Source organism: Bombus pyrosoma, linkage group LG1 (assembly GCF_014825855.1).
Source record: "Bombus pyrosoma isolate SC7728 linkage group LG1, ASM1482585v1, whole genome shotgun sequence".
In the NCBI taxonomy this organism is placed as follows: domain Eukaryota; kingdom Metazoa; phylum Arthropoda; class Insecta; order Hymenoptera; family Apidae; genus Bombus; species Bombus pyrosoma.
In genome coordinates this window covers 11,732,826-11,759,701 of record NC_057770.1, presented here as the reverse complement: position 1 = coordinate 11,759,701, position 26,876 = coordinate 11,732,826, and the positions used below count along the sequence as shown (strand labels likewise).

At 36.2% G+C, this 26,876-nt stretch overlaps 1 protein-coding gene across 3 annotated transcripts in view; it reads left to right on the top strand.

The window, feature by feature from the left end:
- Positions 1-26,876, top strand: part of LOC122566990 (rho GTPase-activating protein 7-like) — a 352,400-nt gene that overhangs the window by 262,971 nt on the left and 62,553 nt on the right. For all 3 annotated transcript variants that reach the window (XM_043725034.1, XM_043725023.1, XM_043725043.1), the window contains one exon: positions 9,752-9,823. In XM_043725034.1, coding sequence (XP_043580969.1) covers positions 9,752-9,823 — 72 coding nt within the window. The remainder of the gene's footprint in view (positions 1-9,751; positions 9,824-26,876) is intronic.

Below are 26,876 nucleotides of genomic sequence, written 5' to 3'. Positions count from 1 at the left end.
TTTCCAATCTATTCAGACTTTACATTTTAAAGTATATTGTTAATATTATCAGTTACGTACGTTTCACGATAATTTTCACAAGAATGTTTTAAAAAAGAATCAGTCATTTCAAATCTGTTTTTCCATCATAAATCTTCTTTCTGAGATGATTCATATCTAAGTCACGTAGTCTAAACAAGAATTCAGTTTAACTCATATTAGCGATATTGTTATCAAGATATAAGATACAAAAATGAACATAACGTTCTACAATATTTACTACTACAATATTCTATGCTTGTAGAATAATTGCTACAAAAAAAATTGGGAAAACGCCATTAATCTTGAAACTATTTTTCCACCGTAAATTTTGCTTCTGACATGATTCACGTATAAATTGCCATAACCAAAAGTCTATTCTAATCGCACACGTTCCGAGCTATTAAAATCGTTCGCTAAGAGGACACGCGTTGACTCTTGGCGCCGCATCAACAATACATCGCCCCTTTTATAGATGGACACAGTTCTGCGGAAACAACAAGAACACAAGAACATTCTGGCGACGTATGCAAATACCTGACCGAGAAAAGAGTCGACATTGATCTCGTTTCAGTCGGCTGGTATCGTTTTGCAATTCCTTCAGCGAGTGGCTTTTCGCCGTTTCTCGAGACAGACGTTAATTAAATGATGCAGCCGATGCGACAACTCGATCGACAGTGGTTGCTCGTTATCGAACGCGGTCCACGAGCTTTTTGCATTGTAAGCAATACTGGCTACGCATCGTTGATTAATGCGGAAGTGTGAACGCGAAGACGGCTAGTCGATTCCGGAGTATCCATTGATTCCAATGCTGTCTTTGTATTTTATTAACGAGCTCCACAAGAATTCGCGTTGCCTCTCTCCGCAGACATTGATTTCTAACGAACGTGGACAGAAGTAAAACGACGATTTTTCCAAGATTTTGCTATTATGTTATACGAAGGTCATCAGAAAAGGACATAATAAATTCGTTTTTGGTGATCATTTAATTTTGACGAAGGAACCACTTTAATATGATTAATCTTTTTAAAACGATTCCATTTAATGTTTTTGTAAAAGGAAGACTAGAATTAGAAACAGTTTTATCGAAAACTGACTTTGTGTTTCGTGATTCTTTTCAGACTTCGTTGATTCTATGATTCGCAATGTAATATGAGACGATGCAGCATATTATGACATAATACTATAAAAAAGAGAAATAAAATAAGAGAAAAGCGTATTTCGAGACACGAAGCGTTTCTTTGCATCGAAATGTGAATTATCGAATTATCGATTTACGTTCCGACAGGAAATCGCGATGCAGAGAATGTAGGGAAACAGAGACCGTGAAACAATCATTGAGAGGGACGAATAAATTTGTAGTAGGCTACGTGGAAGAGGAAGCCTGTGCTTACGTAGAGAAACATTTGGAACAGCCTGGTGTATCCATGCTTTTATGCAACGTGCAGGGGTTAAGCAATGGTGTTTACGGCCGACTTTTGACGTCAGAATCGAAGTAGGTCGGGCATTAAAAGCTGCGGCACGTTCGATGGAAGAGTCACGGGCAAGAATATCGTGCGTTTTATGCGACAGATCGAGAATCGAAGGGCAAACGTCGAGCTTTTTCTCGAAATTGTGTCGCGTAATTCGTGATTGTCCACGGTCTTAAGTCGATCATGTCAAGAATTTTCGTTTCAATTTGCTATGTCATGCTTTTCATTACAAAGGATAGAAGTTCGTGGGCAAGAAAAATGGATGTTTTAATAGAGAAGATTTTAATTTGAAATATACATTGCACAATTTAGTTTCGCATATCAGTAGTCTATTTTCTAAGAAATTTAATATTTAATGTCGAAATTGTCGAAATTTAAATGTCTTGAATTTCAATGGTTTGGGGAATTTGAAACAAGCCTGATAGGTGTATTTTTTTCGTAGAGTATTCTTGACTTATTATTAATAAGAGTGACTCTTATTAATAATCGGATACTATAGTATTCTATCGATTACTACTCTGTATATTTGATCATAATTAAATTAACGTGCTTTTTGTTTTTTATTATAACGAAGCATATATTTTTCTTGACGATAATGCAAATTTTGTTTGCTTGAACTAAATATTTGTGGCATAACATATAATACGCTATAATATGTTAGGAAATATATTATTCATACGTCGCATAAATATTCGGACACTTAATATTCATTCATATTTGTTGGTTACACTTCTACAGCTTTAATACTGTTTGCAAACATACATGTGTGTTGAGCAAGATATAGAGCATACTTCGAAATATCAATTATTATTCGAAAATCATTGTCATTGGTCAGAAATGTTGAATATGAAACGAAAAAGCAAAAATACTTATTTTGACGTACGACGATTAGACATTTTCAACCGTGAAAAAGGAAAATATTTATCGGGAAATCGTCTCTCTCTTAAAATTAAGCAAGAGTATCGTGGCAGACATAAAAAGGTACAATCGTGAGGATCGAATAGAGTAAATTCTTCAAAAGAGACGGCCAAAGATACTTAACGATCGAGATAAACGGAATATTAGGAGGAAAGATAAAAAATCCTGACTTAAATGTTCCTAAGTTAAGTGCTGAGTTATTTGAAGAGTCAGAAAAGAAAGTTCATCCAGATACGATACGTCGAGTATTAAAAGAATATGAATATAACGGTAGAGTAGCACGTAGAAAGCCATATGTAAATGAGGCGAATCGTAAGAAAAGATTAGTATTTACCAAATAATTTATTGACGAAGAACAACCTTGATGGAATGATGTTGTTTTTGCCGATGAAAGTAAATTCAGTTTATTTGGACCTGATAGAATCAAGAGCTTAATTTTAGAAATTTAAATCCAACAATTAAACACGAAGGTGGAAGTGTCATGGTTTGGGGTTGTATTTCGTCGAAAGAAGTTAGGGAATTGGTTTTTATAGATGCAATTATGGATAAAAATAGGTATTTAGACATTTTAAAACAAAGTCTAAAAAAAGGTGTAACTGCAGTGGACATTGAAAACACTTTTTTTATCATGATAATGACCCGGAACATAAAACCAGGATAGTTTAAGAATATCTGTTATATAATTGCCCTCGTGTGTTACATACAGCACCGCAGTCACCGGATTTAAATCCAATTGGAAACTTGTGGGACTATCTGGACAAGAAGATTCGACAAACACCAATTACGTCAAAGGATGAACTAAAACAAAGATTATCAGAAGAATGGAAGTGTATCACGCAAAATTATTTGTAAAAAATTATAACATACATGCCAAATCGGTTACAACATGTAATAAAACAAACAAGCTATCCTACAAGATATTGACATTTAAAAAATTCATATAATAAGTATATTTTATGTAAAATCATTCTAAAAAATTAAATGTCCGAATATTTTTGCGACGTATGAAAAGAAAAGTATATGCTTTATCATAATAAAAAACGAAAAATACGTTAATTAAATCATGGCCAAATATACAGAGTAGCCATGGATAGAATACTATAGTGTCCGAATATGAATAAGAGGAGTCACTGTATGTATATCCTAATATAATATGAATTTCAATATTCTTTCAGCTTAATGCAATAATTTTCAATTGCATGGAACTATCAGTGATCAAAGAATTTTTATCATTAAACACAAAAGTTAGGTTTCAAATTTTAAAGCAATTTTAATAAGTTTATCCAAGTTTTCTCTACTCGTTTCTACGCCCTCATTTCCACGACCCGCGATGATGCTTCTCCTTGATTCGCCCTCGCAAGCTCTCGAAAAACATCATTTTTTTCGATATCAACAGTTGCGGGGTGTACTCCACGTTGCAAGGGGAAAGTAAAATTAAATAAAGCTCGAGAGGATACTAGAGAAACAGGCATTCCTTTGCGTGTAGTTTCACAGTGATATTACTTTCATAGAGAAGACGGGCAGGGAGAACATCTTCGAAACAATACCTTGGTCTTCGATTGAAACGAACACGATACAGAATTTCTCTCAGCTATTGCGCTCTTCGATATAAGACAAAGTACTCGAAACAAATTTTTGTACCATCGACGTTCGAATGTTTAATCAAGTTTGTTGACGTTCGGCTAAGTTCGATGACAAATTCGAGATATTGCTAGGATACCTCACGTGATGGATTGAGGTCTCTTTAGCTTAGCGTAACAGCTTATTCTTTTGTACATCGATTTTTCCGTGTATTTCGTTGTATATGGAAGGATAAGAAAGTCCAAAACGTCATAGTTAATCAGTAAGTATGTAGAAAGCAAAGATTAAGGTGTTATCAGAAATGTTATTTTGTTTAACATATGTTTCAACTATATTGCTTTGAAACGTGAGAACGTATCGGAGAAGAATTTAACAAACAAGCAACAATATTGATCCTTAATAATATCATTAGTTACGTGGGAATTTTCGTACAGAACGTTTTAGTGTAATTTAATTAATAAATATTTTAAAGAACTATTTAGAAGGAGTTCGGGCTCGATGCTCGATCCGGTTGCCCGCGTTACGACGGCGATTCGTTCGGAAGGCGCAGCCGCTTTGCCGGTTTCTGGATTGTGGCGTCTGGCCGCTGTCGCCTGAATTGCGTAAAAGCAAATCTCCTTACGAAAGGGTCGTGTACCTACACGGCTGCGGTACCGTACTCCGCGGTCTTTTATTCCGCATGAAGTGACACACCTACGTGCCGCTTTATTCAGAACATAGCTGGAAGTCTCAGGCAGCGACCTACCGCAAAGCCGTATTATTTCGACGAGCTGGATTTCCGTGTCATCCGCCTTTCCAAGACGCGTCATGCTGGACGATGAATCATTAAATCGGCCTTCAAACGCGCGAATATCGCGTCACTTCTGCTGTTAAGCATGAAACTCGATTTGGTCGATCTTGTTTAATGGTATATTCGATTAATTGCTTCGCACAGTCGATGATGTTTGAGAAGATGCACAAATCTCGGTAGCTATGAAATTTTTGCTAAATTATTTTTGCTAAAACGAAGAATTTAAATTTTGCGAAGCGATAATGCGAACTTTGTAATATTTATTTTAATTACGTAACAGTCTTGGTATTTGCAAATTTACAGACCAATAACTCAATTGTATTTCTATAATTAGTGCGTGATTTTTCTGTTAGTTTTATGGGGATGAGCTTGTAAATATGATTTTACGAAAATCCATGCCAGTTATAGATTACGTTTGACGCGATTCCTATTTGGTTTTCTTGCAAGTTTAGAAAAGAATCAGTTAGCTCGTTGTTTGTGAAAGGAACGTACGATCATTTGAACTTTAATTGCACTTTCGAAGCACGCCTTTTCGTTTACATGATGAATAAAGAAGTTCGGAGTGCGCTTCATTGAGTAAAAAATTCAGTACGCGATAACAATTATCCCATGGCAGACTTTAAGATAACAGAAAATGTCTTTACTCACGGTATGCTCGTTAAAAACTGCCATTACCAGGGATCATGGAAAGGAATCGTTCATTAAATTTTATTCAAACATTAACCTTAATAGGAAGAATATTTGCACATATGCTTATATATTTAGTTTTTCTTTAATTCAAGCATGATTCTAAAGAATATAATGTACATCTCTGTGAATAAATACTCTTCAGTTTATAGGATCCTTTCAGTCCATCCAATGGCTAGTCTAAATCTATATGTATAACCTTCTTTAGAAAAGTAAAAAATGATTATCTCCCTCTGGTCTTACTAAATTCATCCCTGGATAGTTTAAAGTCGGGTAATAGTATGATTTGCGCTTTATTTCCGACTGAACTTTTTAATTGTAGTGGCTTTGAAAATGAAAGAACGCTTCTTTAGGTACAAGAAACAGGGAAATATTTATGGGTAAACTGGGTCATTTATATCCACGCACATTTTCTCTTTCGTGAGATAAAGCGTTGGAAATTTTTTTCTACCACACAACAATTCGAAAAAGTTAAAATGTAAAATTTTCCATAGATTATCAATAGGAATTTGTCTACGGATTATTTCTTATTCAAAAATATTCTCGTACTATCCACCTTGCAACTTTCGCAAAGGCTTCACTACGCACACTACAAACACATCGAAGTCTAAGAAAAGATTCTTAACCCGTAGCTTACCCTTCGCGCCCCTTAAGAACAAGCCCATCCCCATAAAACTAACAGAAATACATTTCTTCCAGCACGTTCGCACAACAACGCATATCGGTTCCGTGATCGATCGACCTAATGAAAGGCGACGCGAGCGCCGTGCCGTTCTGTTCTGCTAATTAATAAACTTCCATCGACACACCAAGAGTGAAAGGCTCGATTAAACGTCCTTGAAGGAGGTTGCATGTACTATATCCTCTATTACGCCCATTTATCGAATTTCACCAGTTTAGCCACAGAGACGAGATCGAATTCGAATTGGAATTCATCGCGGTCCTTTTGATTCTATGAACAGTTTTGCAGTAAACGGACTAAAAATTTTGCTGTGGTCCTTGAATATTTTTCGATAAATTATAGATGGAAAACATGATAAATTGCATCTCCCATCTTTTATATGACAATTTTAAGATTCAATATGTCGTCAACTAATTACATTTTCATTTGATTTGAGGATTAAATATACGTTTTTGTCACTCTTTTGGGAAATATTAATAACGTTAATTATGCCGCAATATTAATTAAATTAAATTAACACAACAATTAAACTAGCATTATTCGTTTCCTACAAAACATTGTGTATTTATCAACTATTTTCGAAAGCTTTTCACCTTCGAATCTATCAAGATATTTTTCAGCTGTCTCATATTGAAATATTTCTTTTGAGTCATCAAATGACACTGAAATCGGAAAATTAGTAATAATAGCGTTATCATATTTTCCTGTATGGACTTCAATTTTGTACTTTTATTAACACTTTTCTTAAATTTAGGACATCTTTCATCGTTAGAAAAGTGTAATGGGATGGAAAATAACCAGAAGAATGTAGCAGGGTTAATTCACGAGAACGTACATTGTAGAACAGATCATGATCCACGATGTAGCGCGTGATGTCGTGCGCCATGGTCGAGAAGCTCGACGACGTAACGGTCAGAAAATAAAGATGTTAACCACTCTCTCCCTCTCCCGCCCCATCTCTCTCCATCCCTCTCTCTCTCTCTATCTCTCCCTCTCTGTTTATAGTGATAGCTATCTACGTTTTATCGCGTGGCAATGCGCGATCGCATCGGTATCATAGATATGAATTCTCTTTTCCGTCTCTACGGGTGTTCGAAGAGTCACTCAAAGACAGAAACGTGCTAGCCTCGACACCAAGTTTTCCTCCTACCCCCTTGCTTTCCTCTTTATACCACCGATCGTCTATGTTCTTCCTTTCACAACTTTCGCTCGTACCATCGTTGGTTATCCCTGTTCTCGTTTGTGGTTTCTCGTGAATCCCACGTGGGACTTTCGCGACTGCCTCCTGGTCAATTAACCATACGCAGAAAAAGAACTGCTGCTGAAAAGTGATATATCGCTCTGACCCGTATAGAAATTTCAGAAGAGTTGCAGAATATTCTCCATTTTCCTTCTTCCTGTTTCCTTGTTATCGGTATGCAAATCTTACATGCAAGTCCACCGGGTCTAAAGAAAGGTTATTGCAGTTGAACTTATATAGAGATTTTGAAGTTATGTCGCTCTTTGATCAGATTAGTTTTAGGTATATTCATTATCATGGAATATTTTGTTTTATCTAGGATTTTTCTAGCGGATATTTTGACTATATCTGTTTTTATTAATTTGATGCATGTCTTTTACAAATATTTCTATTAAAAAAATGTTTTGCTGAAATTTGTTCCATGTATTATTTTCATTAATTTTTGTGGTCAAGTAATGAAATATTTCTGATATGTTATTTATTGAAATATTATTTTGAAATTGAAGCTTTTGTTGTGTTTCTTACTGAACCGTTGAATACACTACAGCCAGTTATGGAAATGTAAATATTTGGGATTGGTTTCATAATCGTTTGATACTTATATTATGTTATGCATTATGTACTGATCTCAATCTTTTTTCATGCGAATTTAATCGAATAGATATAGAAAAATATGTCGCGTTTATCTCGTCAAAAACAGTACCTCGTGAATGAAAAAAAATGATGAAAGAACGAGAGATCTAGTTCCAAGAACGTCGATGATTACACGTTTTTATGATAAGGAACAAGTGTTACTGAACTATGCTCATTCATAACCCATTTGGCATCTCAGAAGATTAGATACGCAGCTTGCTCAAATAACTTTTCTGATTGACAACCTGGAAACAGTGGAAGAGTATCGTATCGTTTCTTATCGGTTTCTAGAAACGAGCGAGAAAAAGCTGTATTGCAACACGAGTCTATCTATCTATCTATGTGCTGAGCGTTCCAAAAATCATCTATTAGGTTGTCCCAAAAGTTTCTCTCATTTTATGAGGAAATAATAGATGTACGGCATTTCCTGTTTTGTATTATTTTATTGAATTATGTATGCCGCATTTTGTTCTATTACGTTGTTCTATTTGCATTTGACAGATTAGGTTTCATGTTTATATAAACATTGCCGGTTAAAACAGATGCGTGCAGCTAGCGAAAGACACTTTTGAGATAACCTAATACGATTCTATTTAAATTTAAGCATTCATACAAAACTTTAAATTTAAATTCTATAATTCAAAATTCCATATTCTCCAATCTAAGTTGAAACTTTCAAGCCTCTAGTTTTAAGTAAAAACTATATAATTTAAAACTTACAATGTTGTTTAGTTAATATCGTTTAACATTCTTTTCTTATGTACATTAATAAAATACCCTGTCAAAGCATGACAAGCTAAAAGATTCTTTATATATGTAAATTCTTCGTAATAAAAGAGTAAGTTTCCCTTCTGACGGGCATCATCCTCAAGAACAAAACCCTTCGAAATCGACAACGACTCCAGAACGGTTGACACCAATACTCGGAATTCCAGCATACAGATCGATCTCATTCCTGTCGGTCGCGAATAAATTCCTGCCCCGTTTTAGTAATTCCCTCCTTCGGGACGTCCGTTTTCCCTTGTCTCGTGAGTTTCATCGCGATGCATTCCTTTCGCGCTGCGACACACTCGCGTTCTCGCGAGTTTTTCGCGTCACGCTGTCAGCCAAGGTATCTCGTCTCGCATAATGAAGAGCACCGTTTTCGTCGTGGTCGCCGCTTTTTCTGACGAGGCCTTCATCCACCAAACGAGCAGGGTCGTGCGCTGCAAGCAGAGGAATCCTGCCCCGCTAATGATCAGAATGTTTGTTCATGTAAATGCGGATCCCGGCCCTTTTTTCTTTCGCACACTTTGCTGAAAACGAGTTTATCGCACGAGCCTGGTTGTCTTCGATAATGTTTCTGCTGTTCGTTGACTGGTGATCCTTTAATTTTGTCGAGCGAAGAAGAAAATCGCTGTTTCCGCATTTAATGGGACTGTGCCTTTAAGAGATCGGCACGAGATATAATTATGGTACAATTATGTTCAAACTTGACAGATTCCAATAACTTTGAATTATTTTTTCATATTCGATATGTTTCGGAGATTTCTTGCACCTATAATTTGCGATTACTCTTTTGGCATTTGTTGCGTTGAAGATCTTTTGGTTTTTTAAAATTAAATAATAAAATAAAATTGAGATCTTTGAAAACTAACTTGAATTTCTGTAGTTTATATCTAATAATGTGCGGGATAATTGTGAAGAAATAAATTAACTTTCCTAATGTACATGTGATTTTTTTGTTATAGAAATCGAAGCACAAGAAGCTTGCAAATGGCTGAGAGCGGCTGGTTTTCCACAATATGCGCAGATGTACGAGGGTAAGTTGAGTTCATTTTCCAATATTTAGCTATAATATGTTTACAAAATCTAACTGAATATTACAACGCTTAAAAGTAAAAATTGAAAATATTTTTGTTTATAATATCGTTTCCTCGTATATTCATCTTAACACGTGAAATAATCAGAAGAAAGGGAATGTAGTAAGATATCTTTTATTTTTGCCTACCTTCGGGTTCCAAGAATAATTACAATCATAGAGGAATAACAATATCCATCTTCAATCATTATTCACCCCAGCAAAGGAAAGAAATAAAATGGAATGAATCATTTACAACCACATTGACTCATCTATGTAAAACGCATCGTACAACAGTCTAAGGGTACAAAATAGAATCTGTCATTGATAAAATCTAAATCTTCGACGTTTAAGCACGCTTTCTGAATTGGAAGTGCTCCAAAATATGTAATTAAAATGAAAAGCAATTCTTGCGAGGGTGGCCGCTCGTTATTTTTGACAGCTCCAATTTACTTTCAATTTACCATGCATAATTCACCAAGATAATCGACACGATCTCTTAGGAAAGCCTCTTTCGAGTCTTTACTCTCGAGGAGATCCTCGAACGACGCATAGAAAGTTGTCAGCTGTTGTCCAGATCAGGACAGATTATGAGCCGAAAAAAGTTTCACGAAATTCGAGCATCCCTTTTCTCGTTTCCTCTCGCTTTCGGGGCCATGTGGTTCTTTTCACTCTGAATGCAGTCCACCATTTTTCATTTCCAAGTGGTCACGTATAGCGAAAAGCGTGGTCACGTCCTCTGGCTGCCCGAAAAGGGGTGACGTTTCAAAGAGAGAGTGTCAACTTTTGAGGCTCGAGGCAAACAGCGTCGTTAGCTCGAGAGGGATCAGCACTTTGCGGTAGAAATAACTCAAAATGACCGGTTAGCACGGATTTTTATGAAGTGGATCTCTGTAATCCTCATAATTATTATGTTGTATAGACGAGTTTTGTTTACTCATTTTATTCCAGTAATTTTGCGAAGCAGCCGTTGCAGTTATAATATTTTGAGAAGCATACGTATCTAAGATAGCAGATGTTATAACAAATTATTTTAGTACTTAAGAGTTGATTAAACTTGTATGTAATTCTTTTGAACATGAAAGAAGGAATATAGACTTGAAATTTTTAACTAAAAAATTGAAATCGAAAATTTTAAATTTGAAAAATTGAATTTGAAATTGTTTATCTGGTAATGTAAAGTTTAGATTTGAGATTTTGAATTTGAAATTGTTTGTTTGAAAATAAGAACTTGAAACTATAAATTTTAAACTTAGAATTTCAATTCAACATTTGCTTTCATAAGCAATATACATGTAAGACAATAACATGGCAAGTAATTACATTAATAATGTTACAAATACTGAACCACTATGATAGTCACAAACAATACTAACAAAATGATCAAAATATTGTTGATATCAGATTTATGTTGATATTTATGTCGATTTATGTTTCATATATAATGTCTATCACATGGACAAATTCGTTTTCAAAGAAATGTCGCGTGTGGTCAAAGCAGATTCGTCACACATCCCTTCGAAAAAACGGACCAAGGCTTCGAAAGATGAAAATAAGAGAATCAACCCAAGTGTAGATTTACAATATCCTTTTAAATAAGAAAAATCGTCAAGTCAAAAGAGAGGGTGGTCCATGGACCACCGAAGCGGACGTATGCGAATGTTTTCGATAGCAACCTCGTGTACGTGAGATTTTTACTAATATCCGCGGCCTCGGAAACAAAGGTCTCCCTGTTTCGTTTTTGTTTTTCTCTCAGCTACGTACCTCCATAATATTAGAGTATAAATTTCAAGATCTCATTGTTCGACGGCCTTGGATGAACCGTTTCATTTGCAATTCATCGATCGCGGAGAGGTAAAGAAATGTAACGAGTTTCGATTTTGTATTTCCAATTATAATTATGAAAATCATCCTGCATGTTTACTTTCTCTTATATACTTTACGATATATTATTTCATGAATATCGTTTATAAAAATTATGGAGGAATTTATAAAATTGGTAATAATCGCTATGAATATATCTATAAGTTAGTGTCAGGGAAATAATTACCAGTAAAATGCAACGAAACGACGGATGATAAAATTAGATTTGAAAAACATGGATACCTAAGTGCTTGAACATGAAGTTTCTAAATTATATATTATTGTAGAACACTTATAATGTCTCTCATTTTAAGTAATACTACTAAATAAGTTACATTAATTGTTATGTTACAATTACAAGTAAAATCACATCTTTTGACATAATAAAAGTCCAAATTACAGTTTTATTTTTCTAACTAAATTACAATTTATTCATAATTTTATACCTATAAATTACCATTTATATTTTAAATAAAGCTAAAGGGGATCAAATAAAAATCAGTGCCTGTACCAGATGTCTAGATTCGGGAAAGCTTCCGTAGCACGTAATTTTATTCTGCTAACAAAACGCATCGTAAAATTACATTGTTCCAACGAAACGGCTAATCGTTTACAAATAACGGACCGTTTCCGTGCGAATTGCCGTAGATTGTTTAAAAATAGGTTCTCGGGGTGCACTGGCGCGGCAGTAGCAGGCAAATAAACAGCGCAATGAAACAATGACTCGCTAATGACGCCGTAAGAACAGCACCGGGCTGCCGCGAGTGCAAACGCAACTGCAAGAACGCATAGTGTGCAATAACGAATGCATTGTTGGCAGGCGCTGCGACAAAGGGCCCATTATGATAAGTATTAACATGTCCGGACGCATCAAGCTGCTCCTTAATAAGTTACTATCCCGCCTGGCGTCGCGATTCGATTCGCTTTGCCCACGTGTCACTCGTTACAAGCTTTCTTTTGCGGTTTTTTTCTATCCCTTTATGGAATTTTTTGATCAAACGCCACTTTTGGTCTTATGAGAATTCACAGAAGTCTAGCAGAATGCAGGAGTTTAACATTACGGCTACCCGTAGACTAATATCAAATTTAGTGACTTTACAATTACTAAAAACATTTAAATACTTTTGATAATTTTCGATTTTATTTTTATTCGGGCAGAATGAAGATTATTACATATATTTATTATTCTTAATTTATACCGAAGTTTTGGTGTTGTAATACTTGGTGAATATCTTTTCGTTTTCTTTTGAAAAATGATATTTTTACGCTTCTTTTCGAATTTTCGTTGCTTTTTTGTCCATTTATCACTAACACCACCTGGAATTAAAGCAATAACGTGGAAACCATTATATGATATAATGCAAAAAGTGTGAAAAAAATATTGACAAAAATATTGGGATATCTCGAGAACTTTTTGCTAAACCAGGAGAATTATTTCGATGACCGTCAAGTGGTTAATCATAAAATATCGTACACAAAATCAAAGTTTGGCAAAGATTGATATATGGCCATGGTATAACGAGCAGGTGCAAAATTATCATGCACGTGAAATGAGATGTATTAACTGTAAGTACTATCACTTCATCAATGTATATATTCATATGCTACTTAACTATATAGGCCCGATGAAGTATATTAATATCTGGACATGTAAACGTAACTCTTAAAAGCCATTAATTATAGTATTTATAAAAAGAACTTCGAAATAATCAATGTCATAAATCTTCAACCATACCTTGTTCACGCACGGTGCAACTTTACGGCAGGAGCAACTTCTTAAATTCTTGATACGAATCTTTAGACTGCGTGAAAACAAAAATAAAAAGTCAGGAACTGAGATCACGAAACCTTACTTCCTCGTTTTACTTTCCTTCTCCCATATCAGCCTCCCTATCATCGTCCTACATTCACACCCAAGGAATTTTTCGCTGCCAATTTTACACTTTCTAGACTTCGAAGTACTCCTTTCCCAAGAAACCTCTTCCTTTCCATAATTAGCTGCGCATGTTGTATGAAGCAAGGTAGAGTTATCTGAGTTACATAAGGTTCGATATCTTAAAATTCAATCTTCAACATTGCACGTAATTATGAGACGCCATTAGTCTCTAATATAATAATGAAAGAATATATAAGCTAATTACTAAAATACTAAAATTACATCAAAAAATATATTCGGAAGAGGGCATTCGCATTGGGCGACTATTGTCTTGACTACCGATTATAATAGCCAAGTATATATAATATATAATATAGTATATATAATAGCCAAGTATTGTATGTTTAAACAACTGTTACGGCACACCAGTTGAAAATCGTGGCCCTAACCTAAAAGTGGAGCAGACAAAACAGAGCCTCCTTTCGTATCCTCCATCCGGACGCGTATCGCGGATACCGGTATCATGTTCGAGGTAAAACGAAGTTGACACGCAACCTGCCATGGGAGCGTGTCGCGTGGTAGCATTGAGCCAGGTGTAGAACGATACCGGGGAAAGGACTAACAACTCGCGTTCCGTGGTCATTAACGTCCTTGGTACCAGCGAGTAATTCCAGGTCTTTCTTCAATTTCAAGAGCTCTAATGTGGGAATAATAATGAGGCGTACGTCGCCGTGCGATGATTAATGACCGAGGCGATTTTTCAGCGGTACGGTGGCGCAACGCCGCCAATTTACGCCTGGATAGACTGTCGAACGACCAGCTGCCTGCTAAATAACACAATGTCCCGCGAGATTTATGCGGAAACGGGGTCGAGGGATTTTAAACCTGGACGAATTAGTAGGCTGTGCACCATAGCGTCGGCATAAATTCTCTACGCTGTCTCGTTACCACGTTTATTTAAATCAATTTCGATCGATGTGCGTCCGGATACACTGACGGCGATATAACGCCAGTTAGACGGTTATTTAGTACCATTTAGTCGTGCGAATGGAGCGAACTTTGGTGCTAGGCGGAGGCGGTAAGTTGGTAAACGCGGTAGCACGACAGTATGCCTTTACGACTGCTGGTTTCGATGCGAGCCTTTCAAAAATCAAACTGACCGATTGTACCTTTTATTCGGTACTTAATTTCATTATACAAGTACACAATTAATATTCAGTTGTCAAGAAACAAATTACTTACTTTCATAATTCATTCATCGTAACGTGACGTAAATAATGATAAATTGTAAGGTAAATTTAAAAAGCAATATTTTTCAAGTAAAAGTGATCGTCACTCTTCTATATTGTTTAACTTATAAAGTTGGTCAATATCGTTTCTGGACAGGTCATATAGTACTGGCCCATAAATAAAACTATTTTACAGAAATTTTTGTTTGACACGAACTGCCCTAACTACTATATTACAAAGATATCGTAAACGTTACAATTCATTATTCGTCATTGTAAATTTCTAAACTTACTCTTTTGTATGAAATAATCGATGAGTAATCTTTTTAAAGTACTAAAGAATTATTCGTATAGAAATTCTGTCAACAGCTGTCAAATAAATAAACGTTTAAATAAACGTTAGTCTTGATTCAGTATGAATGTAAATTTATATTTCAATTCTATTTAAATCATATTATACTGATGCAACGAAGGCAGAAATCAAAGGAATATCCGATAAAGTACGCATGATATTTCTCCAATAATTTTCTTCGATACTAACTTATTCGGACTTTGAAATAAGAGACTAGTCGCGTATTTGCAATCGAGCAATATTTCTTGAAAAACTTAACAACCTGGCAAAGGTTCAAGCTTCTACGAGTTCATCTAGTATTTCAACGTATCTATAATTCTTCTGTGAGAAATGTAGGCGTAAATAGTAGGAAAGAAAGTCGAGAATCTTCGAGTCTAAATTCTGATCGCTGGAAAGCTTCTCAAATTTTATTAAAGAAGCTGCTAAGCATCGAGTAGAAAAAAGATGGCTTCGTTGAATGAATGAAAAATTATTATTAGGTTGATGTTATTATTATACTTCATATCGTTACGAAAAGTTTACCACACCATAATAGACGAACTATTAAGAGATAACGGGATTACATCGAAAAGCACTTTGCATGGCATCCGAAATTTCATTATGTAACCAAGACTTACGTAAAAAAAGCTAAGACATGGACGTTGTTTAAGCTTTTTTTAAGATATAATCAGCAACAAATTTCCTGATCCCTTTTGGCAAATTTTGGCAAAATTTGTATTCTTCGATAAAATATGTAAAATACGTAAAAATTGTTTAAATTAAATTAAGTTAAATCTTCTCCTGCAAATTTTTGAAAAACTTTTTCTAAAATTATGTATAATAATACATCCCACCAAAATCGCTGAACTACGTCATTTTTAACCTAATTCACGAAAAATAACACAAACACTATATAAAATCAGCTCTCGAAACAACAACAAAATGATTCATCCTATCCAATTGCGTATAACACTCCGTCGAATACAGTCAAACGAAATCAAACCCCTAAAGCCAATCCTTCTTCTCCTCCTCTTACCCCTTCTTCCCAAATTAAAGGATAATAAAGCGCATGATATACATACATACTGAACGTGTATATCTCTGAAACAAAAAGAAAGAAGAGACAAATAATGGACAAGAAGCACGTTAAGAAGTTGGCAAACAAGCGACGATACTGTTCCTTTCCTTCGAAATAACGCGTGTTCGAGCGAGGCGCGCTCAAGCGTTCAGCCGTGCGATGAAAAGCGGTCTGTCAGACGGTATCCATCCGTCGCTAATTAGTATACACGTGGATTAACCGTGGATCACGTGTAACTGCAGCCAGGGACCGCGGAAAGTATCGAGTCACGCCTCTTTTGTTTCCATTATATTAATCAAACGAGCCGATCCTCGTAGTCAAGGAAAAGAACCTAATCTCTACACGGTCTCTCCCGGTTCTCGTTGTTGTTTGAGAACCGAGTGATTAAACGCGACTTATTTCGTCGCGGCGTTTCAAGCGTCATGTTAACACGGCGTGCCCAACGTTGTATGAAATCCAGCTGGGAAGTCGTACAGATAGTCGCCTAGATTTTTCGTATTCGTGGCTAACAACCGCGCGTAAACCAAGGAGCCGGCGATTTCTCGCTGGAGAATTGGGCTAATGAGCGGCTCGATCGTCGATTACGATCGGTTTTCGCGGCGGAACCTCGATTTCTGGCCTTTCTTTTCATTCGATCCTCCTTTGTATGCGGTTCGCAGGTTTGTAAGACGAGATACGTCGATACATTCTGATTAAATAATAATGTTAGTAGGATAAATGGCAAGGACAGGTATGGATTCACATTGGTAACTTAACTCGTTAACCCGATAATCTCTTAATTAGATTTGGAATAGATGGATTTTAACTCTTTTAAACGTATGTATGTAGATGCGATGACATTTATTCCACGACTAATTATACGAAGTATTTCAACACTCATAAGTATTTTTCTATATTAATAAAATGCTTCGATCTGTTTATCAGAAACACTTTCAATTCTGCGTACCATTGCGAAAGAGTTAAAAATGTTGATTACATATGTTATGCATATGAATATATAAAAATGTAATATATCAGATAATGAACAGAGATCTGAATATCATTCATGATTTAGTACTTGGAGATTTATTAAATTGAGATTTATGAATTTGAAATTCAACTTGGAAGGATCGTGGATGAAAAATGATTTGGTCATTATGGTCCGATTAATCAACTACAAAATTGAAAGCTTTAACGGTAAATGAGGACCATCTATGGTCGTTCGAAATTCAAATCCGTAAATTTCGTCCTGTATTAATGAATAACCTAATAACGTTGTCCTCATTGGCACGCGGCCAAGCGAGTCATTTTACGTTGAAATGATTTTATTAACGGACGTCACAGCACTACGAACATAAAAATAAGAAAAATCGTTTGTTTCAAATTCAGACTCTTACATCCATTAAAGCAGAACATTAATTGGAAAAGCATTTGACATTTTTACGATTCCTAAAATGATTAAGATAAAGATAAAATGTCTATTCGCCAGTCCATAAAAATAAACGCATCAAACAGGACTGTGTATGCTCGTACGTTAACTTGGATCTTACTATTTAAAAATCTAGCATTACAAAAAAATGGTGCCCTACTTTATTGGAATGACGTATAAGAAACCGCTCAAAAAAAGAATTTGGACTTCCTAAATTTATCAATCGAGTTTCTACGATATTGAGTGTTGACCACCATGGTAATTTTCCGTACTTTCGTTCGTTTATGTATTTTCTTGGAACGAGACACACTTCCAGGCTTTTCTTGCCTGATTTGTTGAGACTCCTGAATGGTTCGTTGAGAGAATGAAATTCATAAACTTGTGGAAAGTATATCTGTTTACATCGTACAGACAAACGGTAAATAAGAACGGGAAATATAATAAAAATGACGGTGACACAAAAATATCCCATTACATATTCCACCGACAGTAAGTTTTTTTTTTATTACAAATGTTCTATTCTTCGTTTCGATCGAATCTTTTTTAAAATTGTAACCTCGTGTGTCGTAAGCAAAGGATTTTATAATTCTAGAAGATTCGTGGTATCTGCCTGATGCTAAAAAGATTTTCTTGCACAGGAAATTAAATACAAAAATTACAAATAATGTATACCTGAGTAGCTTAATAAACTTTTTACATAATGGACACGTTGTTTCTTGTATACTCTAATTATAAATTTCATTTTCAAATTGTGCATTTTAGCGCACAGTTTATAAAATACATATCACACCGCTTATTGTAGGCACAAACACTTACCTTTGCCATTCCGACAAATTTGTAGGTAGGTAACCTTTCAACACCTTAAACACTGGCATGAAAAATATACTTAAAAGTTACATCAATAACAAACTACCAATCCGGAAGATAATCTTCTTCATTTTTTCTTTTAAACTCAAACTAATTGATATATGTATCAATGTATCTCACAAACACCTACCATGCCAATATCGCATCACGAACCTCGTGAGATCAAAAAATATATAACAAAATAACAACGATCAATCTTGCGTATAAATGTAATAAAGCGGCGATCAATCACGTCAACAGTTACGTCCGCCAAATGTATCTCCACGATACTCCATAACCCGTATCGTCCATAACGCCGATGCGATGGCCCAATTCTCAAGACGCCATTGAAAGGTGGCCCAGCGTCACGTGAGCTCAGTTCTTTTTGTACTATCGTGCTACTACTGCAAGAATATCGCTCTATATAACGTCAGATGGTCACATTTTCATTTACCGTGCGAATTTACGATACTTACTCGAAAGTAATTTCAATCGATGGATCTAAAATTACACGCGGGTCTGTAGTCACGATTCACAAAATGCCGCGGTGTCGGAAGCACGTGCTGCTCTTTCTGTTCCTTGCATCGATTTGGAACACGTCCAGCGATGGTCTCTTCTTTATTTTCTACTCTTGCGTCTTGTTCCTCTCCGTTTAGCCTCTTCGTCTCTCGCTCTCGTCCCGTTGTCCAGCTCGAAAATCGTGATCATCCTGTTTCTAAGCAGCCAGACAGCCGGTCTATTACCCGGAATTGCGAATGGCACGCGGGCAGCTGTCGGTACAACGATTTCCGTGGATGGGGTTCGCTTAATTAGTTGCTCGAAACACGCGTATAGAACAGTTCACGGAACCGGACGTGGAAGAACCCACCAAGAAGGACAGTCGAGAAACCTTCTCTCGCAGACGAGGTTCATTAGGTTTCTGGGGTATTTGCGCGACGAGAATATTTGGCGATGATTAAGAACAGGCACAACGACGCTTATTATTCTGCTGCGGCAGAGTCGTTACGAGGCGGGCCTTTGCACCGCGGATGGCAAATACAAATTAGCATGTGGATCGCCGGCCTTTGCGGTAGCCCGCTTGGAAACGCCATTAACGGCGTTTTTGGAATCGTTTAATTCAGCTCACAACCCGCGATAATTGGGACACCTGAAGAAATTGTAGGTTTGTGATATGGTCGAATAAATTCGCTGTATTCTTTGATCGACTGAATTGGTGTCACCTTAGAAACGGATTAGTGTCAGTTTTCTGTGATATTCATACGTTACTATTTCTATTAGGTTGTATAATTTTTTGTTACGTCAGTTACTTTATTCGAAGTAAAGGGAAGGTAAAGCTTTTTCCAGAGACTCTTTCTTCAAAACTTCCAGCTGATTCCATAAAGCACAGCTGAAATATAGCCGTAGGATGCTTGAAAGAGGAACGGATGAAAGGGAAATTTAGAGCGGCAATGATTATTTAAACTAAGCAGTTGTTACGTTGTAGCTGCGCAAAACGGGACGTCCTAGTTAACCACGACCTCATGAAACGTATGCGGTCATGACTTACTAGATTCGCCGGAGCGAAAATTAGAGTGCATACATATGTTCATAGAGGAAGTTAAAACTGGCCCGGGTTCTGTTTGAAGTACTAATATTACGTCTCGTTATGAATTTTAGGAAAAAATTATTCGTGAAATTTCGCGTACCTCGTGCGATAATTACTACAAGAGATAGTAAGAGCTTATAAAAATACATAGTTAATGTGAAATTGATCTGGTCAGCGGAGGATTCAGACTTTCTGAAGTGAAAATTTTATTAATTAAAGCAATTAGGTAGAGAAAAATATTCGTGAGGTGAAATTTACTAATTAGATTATATCTTAGGATTTAATTAAAGTAGCTTGAATCTTTCAAAAAATCCTTTACACGATCTTTTTATGTTAGAAATGATATTTGAATCGAGCAAAGTAATAACTTAAATCTTTTCAATTACACTTTAATAATTAGACAAATTAATGTAGGTTCATTCTCTTTAAATGTATTTTGATTCATTCTATATCAAAGATATGTTTCTATTTTTACGTAATGGACGTCCTTTTACCATCTATAGTTTACAGATGGTAAAAGGGCGTTATTATCCGATAATTTTTAGCACATTCATATTATTCTCCATACCTAGATTTTTTTCCAAGTAAACCAGCTCTTTAAGTCATTTCACATGTAGAATCTTCCAATCATTCTATCAATATTCATCTGTCTAATATCAATACGTAAGCATATAATTATCTTTCACCATTTTCGCAATTACCATTCACAGAAACGTCATTTCATCGTGACCATCCGCAACATGTGCAAAAGTACGACAAAAGAATCTTGACGGCGATTTTCCATCGAAGTCGCCGTGTCAGGGAAAGTGGGTGAAGGTTCCCCTCGGCGAAAAATTCTTTTCATCAGTGCACGCACGAGATTATTATTGTAACCGGGGCTGTTTACCACCGCTTTATTTCCGACAAAAGTCCGCGTCCTTCGGTTCCTTTGCTGAATTGTAATCTAAGCAACCTTCGTCCCAGTTTTCGGGAATCGCCATCGATATTTCCCGATAAACGGCCATACGTTTTCCTCTATTTTCAGTGGTTCGGTGTCAAATCGACCAAGGTTTCGCATAAAACGTAACTACATCAGGGTTCTCACGTTTAAACGAAAGAATTCCATTTGGCATGCATCCGCAACCAGCGATGATCTGCTCGCGACCAATATTGACACTGATAAATGACGTTGAACTTGTTGACTTTTTTTTGTTATACATTACGATAGAGGGACGTATGGTGTTACTGTTACGCTTGCTTTACAAATAGCCGACCCTGTAAGGAGGACGTCATTAAATTTAGATTTTGAAGGCAAAGTCGAGTGGAACGACGAAAGAAGCGTGTCGGATCGTTTGTCGTTACCGGCATCGTTACTTAATATTTTTTAATATTTCTTCGGCCCCAATTCTGCTTCGTTCGCGTTGCAAATGGTAGAAAATCGTACTTGAGGAGAATATCAAAATCTACGCTTGAAAAATATACTATATATATATGTTATAACGTTTTGAATTCTGATCGAGGAGTTTTTTAAAAAAGTGCCCACAAGTGAACTTAATTATTTAGTTTACTTCTCGTTTCTTAATACCAATTACGTTTGTATTCATTATTATAATTCGACGAATAATAATTAAAATTGAAAAATGATTCTTAAAGACCTTTGTTCTTTCCATACTTACTAAAATAAAATAAACTACACCGGAAAATGCGTCGGTATACACTGTTTAAATTTTAGTTTAAACAAGATGGTTTTAGATCTTCAGAGAACAGCTTGGTAATTATAGCATGGAATTTTTTCCCGTCTAAGTTGCTCTGAAATCAAATAAAGAATAAAATTCGTAGACATACGGAGAGGCTTTTAATGAAATGAGCTTTGAAAAGATGAAGTTTTTGTTACAACGTTCCCACTTGGTCAGAAACACATTAGGCGAATAGTTGTATATTGTTACAGCAAGAATAGGAAGAATAATATTTCCTTAAACTTAATTTAACCATGAAGCGTATAATGAGTCATAACGATGCATTCTCGCTGACTTGCATGTTGGTGTAGGCCAGTTGTATTAGTCAGTCTATGGGAATATACGCAGTTAGAACAGTCCGAATTTTAAACCGATATATTATGCATACTAATTATGATAAATCATTAATAGCAAATTTTTGTGTTCGTGAATGTAAATCAATTAAGTAACTGATTCAATCATCCGATTTATTAAATCAATCGAGTAATCAAATCAATTAAATCAGTTACAAATTAAAAAAGGAGGACATATAAAATAATTCTACAGAGAGAATTTACATAATTAGAAAACTAATATTTGACGAATTATTAACAGAACGATTCATTCATTTAGAATTCTTCTTTGTGGCGAGAAGGTCAAGTTTACAAGTAGTAGATTAAAGTAGTGCCTACGTGACAGGATTCGAAATGCACTAATCGCCTTTCTCTTGAATTTCGGTTGAGGCGTTTTAACGTTATCTTTAAGCCACTAGCCCTTTGTTATTCTCCACCATCGAACAGATGATAATAAAAGATAGGCTCGATACCAGACCTAACCCAGCGCTGCCAGCACGTACGACGTTCTATAGTGTACACAATTAGTCAATGCGATGTTGATTCCAATTCTGACGTACTTTATTTCCTCCTAGCGTTACAAATTGCTAAAACGTTTCCTCTTTTCTGTCTGATAAGTTCGAGCCATCATTATTTGACCAATTGATAGTCGTCTCGTTTTGAACTTGTTTTTTAAATAAACTTATAGATTATCTATCACCTTTTAGTGTCCATGTACAGTAGAAATATAAAAACTATGTTTGAAATAGAAAATAAAAGAGAGATACAGTGGCTTCATTACGAATGATCATGACACTTTTCAACATGCTGACATTAATTGGCCAGCACGCTCTTGTGGTTTAACGTCTATGGATTTTACATTTGAATACTCGATTAACGTGTTCACTGATATTGACAGATATGTTGCGTCCATTCCATTAATTCGCTGAATATAATGACGTAATTGTTGCATTTCAATTTTTGTGTATTTGGATAAGACAATCTAGAAAGGCAAATAAAGCAACGGCAGCGTATCGGAACCATCATCGTTATTAAAAATAAAAAGTTCTTGGTAAAAAAAGAAAAGAATATAACTCCAGGAATGGTAGTTTCTTATTTACAATAGAATTGTAATGATGTATAAAATACCTTTCAAACGCAAAATCTAAGTGAAAGAAGAAAGATTGTACGGCAAACCTGTTTTGAACAAGATGAAACGCAAAGAAAATAACAGAAAGATACTAGGACGTGAATTGATTATTATTACGAGTTGAATCGCTGATACGATTCATTAGAAATCGGTAACAAAAATCAATATAACTGAAATGAGATTTATGCTCTGAGTTTGCCAGGTTTCACTGCCTGAAAAAAACGCGGAGAAGGCACAACGCAGTGTGTTTTGCAGCACGGATTTCAGACGTAAATATTTGAAAATCGTAAAGCGATAAAAGTCGCGCGATAGGAAGATGGCCTCGTCATCGACGATTGTGTTCGTATCGGATAAACAAAGCGGCGACACGGGGCCTCGTACATCATGAATATGATGTACCAATCAATTCCATCGTTACAACTGGTTCGTAATGGCAAACGATGCCGTTACATCCATCGTGATTACACGAGGTACCAAGTACCATTGTAAGGCTGCGTCGTGATATTTCTCGTCCTTTGTGAGTCTTCGTTGTTCCTGTCAGTGTCAGGGAATATTATGAACAATTTTTTGATGTTTCCATCGACAAGATTGGAAATACCAAAACTCTTGTACTTCTGTCAAGATATTCTTGTTATTGGAAGTTACTGCCAAGCCGGAGAGAGCTTGTCTTAGCGAAATCATTATGATATTGAAAAAACTTTCTTTATGTTATGAATATCGTTCGCATATACAATAGATACATACATATGTATGATATCGTTTGTGAAATAGCCAGACTACGAGAATTCAAATTATACAAACTGCAAAATCTTTCTACGCAATATAATTATCATTAAAATTCTGACGTAGCAAATTGCAAGTTGTAAGCATCATGAGATTCATGCTGATCATTGTATCAATACCGTTGCCCTATCTTCTTCCGAAACTAAGAATTCCTACCAATTTATTTGTGATCAAAGTGAATCTAGCCAGATAATAAAAACACCCTGTATACATGTTGGCATGATACACTAATTATCCGAAACTTAACCATATTATTTGCAAGCATTAATATTAATTATCGTATTACTCCTCGATTTTCCTTTAAATTTGCCAAGTGATCAGTCGAATCCCTGCAACCTAGAATTAAAACACATTTCAAAGGAACCGAAATGGAAGATTAAGCCGAAGCGTAATGATCCCGGGAGCATAAATTCGCGTCTCTTCGGGCTCGCGCGGAAGGATCGAAAGAAAAACGAACTGCTGCTGGCGATCGTTAAATAACAACGCGCGTGCTTCGTGGAACCAGAGAAATGAGCAGCGTAACCCGGTTCTCTGGTCGGACGAGGTTCACGAATCGTCGTCATCGGCGTTCGCGGACGTATTCTCATTTCCTCGTCTTCTTCCGGGTTAGTGTGCACGAGAAAAGAAACGCGGAAAATTTATACATACATCGGTCGACGTAGCGACGAAGTCGATGAAACGAGGAACAGATGCTCGCGCGAGCACCAAAATAGACGACTTCAACGCGCGCGCGATATATGTATTTCTGTTCGATTTTGCGCGCACGCCAACTCCCCAGAAATTAGCTGAGCGATCGCCTGCAACCGTCTAAATGGCCATTCTAATTCCACTATGCGTAATCGTTAAGTTCTGCTCAGATTACTCAAGTTATAGCAGAACTTCATTTACTGGAACGAAATTTTATTTATTTTTTCTTTTCACTATATAAAACTTGGCTTTTTTTAGCACGATCGGTGCAGGAGGATTTCTATGCTTACTACTTTCCGTGACGAAAAGATGGGAGAAAGTCTTCTACTTGTTAGAAAGATAGCCAGAACATACATTAGATTATTGAGAAATGTATAAGAAAAAATAATGATGAACGATACGCGTATTATATTATTTTTCGATTAAATAAACTCCTGTCAGTTGAATCTGTTCGTCTGAATATGAATTTCTGTTGCACAAGTAACAGACACATTGCCAAACCCAATAAATAACAAACATTTGTAAAACGGATAATTTCTAAATTGAAAGTTGCACTTGCTTGAACTCAAATAACTCGACTAATCTAAACGAGGTTTTAGGACACGGAATTAGAACGAACAACGAAAGATTTGTGGAAGGCAATTGTACTTTCCGTAAATTTTAATGTTTCTACGAAGCGCTTACACGCGACAGGTACGCTCCTGGTTCTTCTCCACAGAGCGAGAGGGTAGATCGTTGCCGCTGCTCTTTTTCACCGGATACTTTGATCTTTGTTAATTTAGACCGGGATTACACGGCAACATTTCTCTCTACCGGAGGAGTTTTTAGTGGCTACAAACACCGGATGAAAGAGAAAAGGATCTTTTTTCGGACTATTGCCGTTCGTGCTTGATTATTTCGTTTTCTTCTTCCTTCGTCGTTTTTCGGACAGAGACGATTTGCTCGTGTATCAACGCTAAAGGCTATCGCTGTAGGGTGCCGTTGAAAATAGTCGAAGGGTTCATTCGCTTAAAAAAGAACGAAGTTTGGAATCAGGAAACGCCTAGCATTTCGGTGGTTCGCTTCCTGTATTAGGATTTTTATATCTGAGCATTCCACCAGTCTATTATCAATTACGTGTCAAATCAACTGTTAAGAAACAAGCTTCTTTGCGTCCACGCTTTCCTACTTCCCCCGCTATTATACGTTTTTGCATTACGTTCTCTCATTACTATACGACAACGTTGCCAATCAAGATAGAACGAAAATAAAAACTGTAACCTACACTTGCTTGCTGTACCTCATATATCATAGATATATATGATACTAATAAAACTGGTCTTGTATATATTTAATAACGAGTCAATTACAAATTAATATATTAAAACAAAATTTACTACTCCACACTTACAAAACAGGGTATTTTATAAGAAGACGATTAAAACTGTTTTCAATTATCGATGTAATTTTATCTATGCATTTCAGTACTATTTGTATATTTTTAGTATAAATTAACCAAAGAGTCTAGATTATATAATTACGTTTCCACACTTAAAGTCTAAAGTCTAAGTACTTAGAGTCTAAGTAAACGAATATTTTACTTTTCATATTTTTTCATACGTTTAATTTCTGCATTCAATACACCAAAATTCCCCATAAATGTATAAACGTCTCCACAGCTTGTTCATTACTTTTAGATACACCTCGTATACGCTCATCGTGTGTTCACTACAATTGTTCGCGGCAACGATAAAAGCGGGCACCAAGACGAAGTCGAAACGCGAGGAAAAAGCCTTGATCGTTCCAGTCTGACCAGCCTCTATCCTAAGCTGATTAAGTCGTCCTCGAGGCGGAGACTTCCATTCCCCGTGTGATCGCTCGAATAGTTTCCATCGCCCTCCACAACCTTTCTACCCTTTTTCCCCCTTCTTTGCTCCGAGTTTCTTTTCGTTTCGGTCCCACGCGCGGTTCTCCCACCGCGACAAAGTAATCTCGGCCGAGATAAATTATTCGACGCGCGGCGAAAATGCAAATTCGTCCTGGCGGTGGGCGGGGGCGGCAATTTATACGCGAACCGCCGCGGATACTTTGCTCTGGCACTTAAGTGGCCAATCTCTTTCACATACGCGCTAATTTATATGGCTATGATTCACGTCACCAACACCTCGAATCTT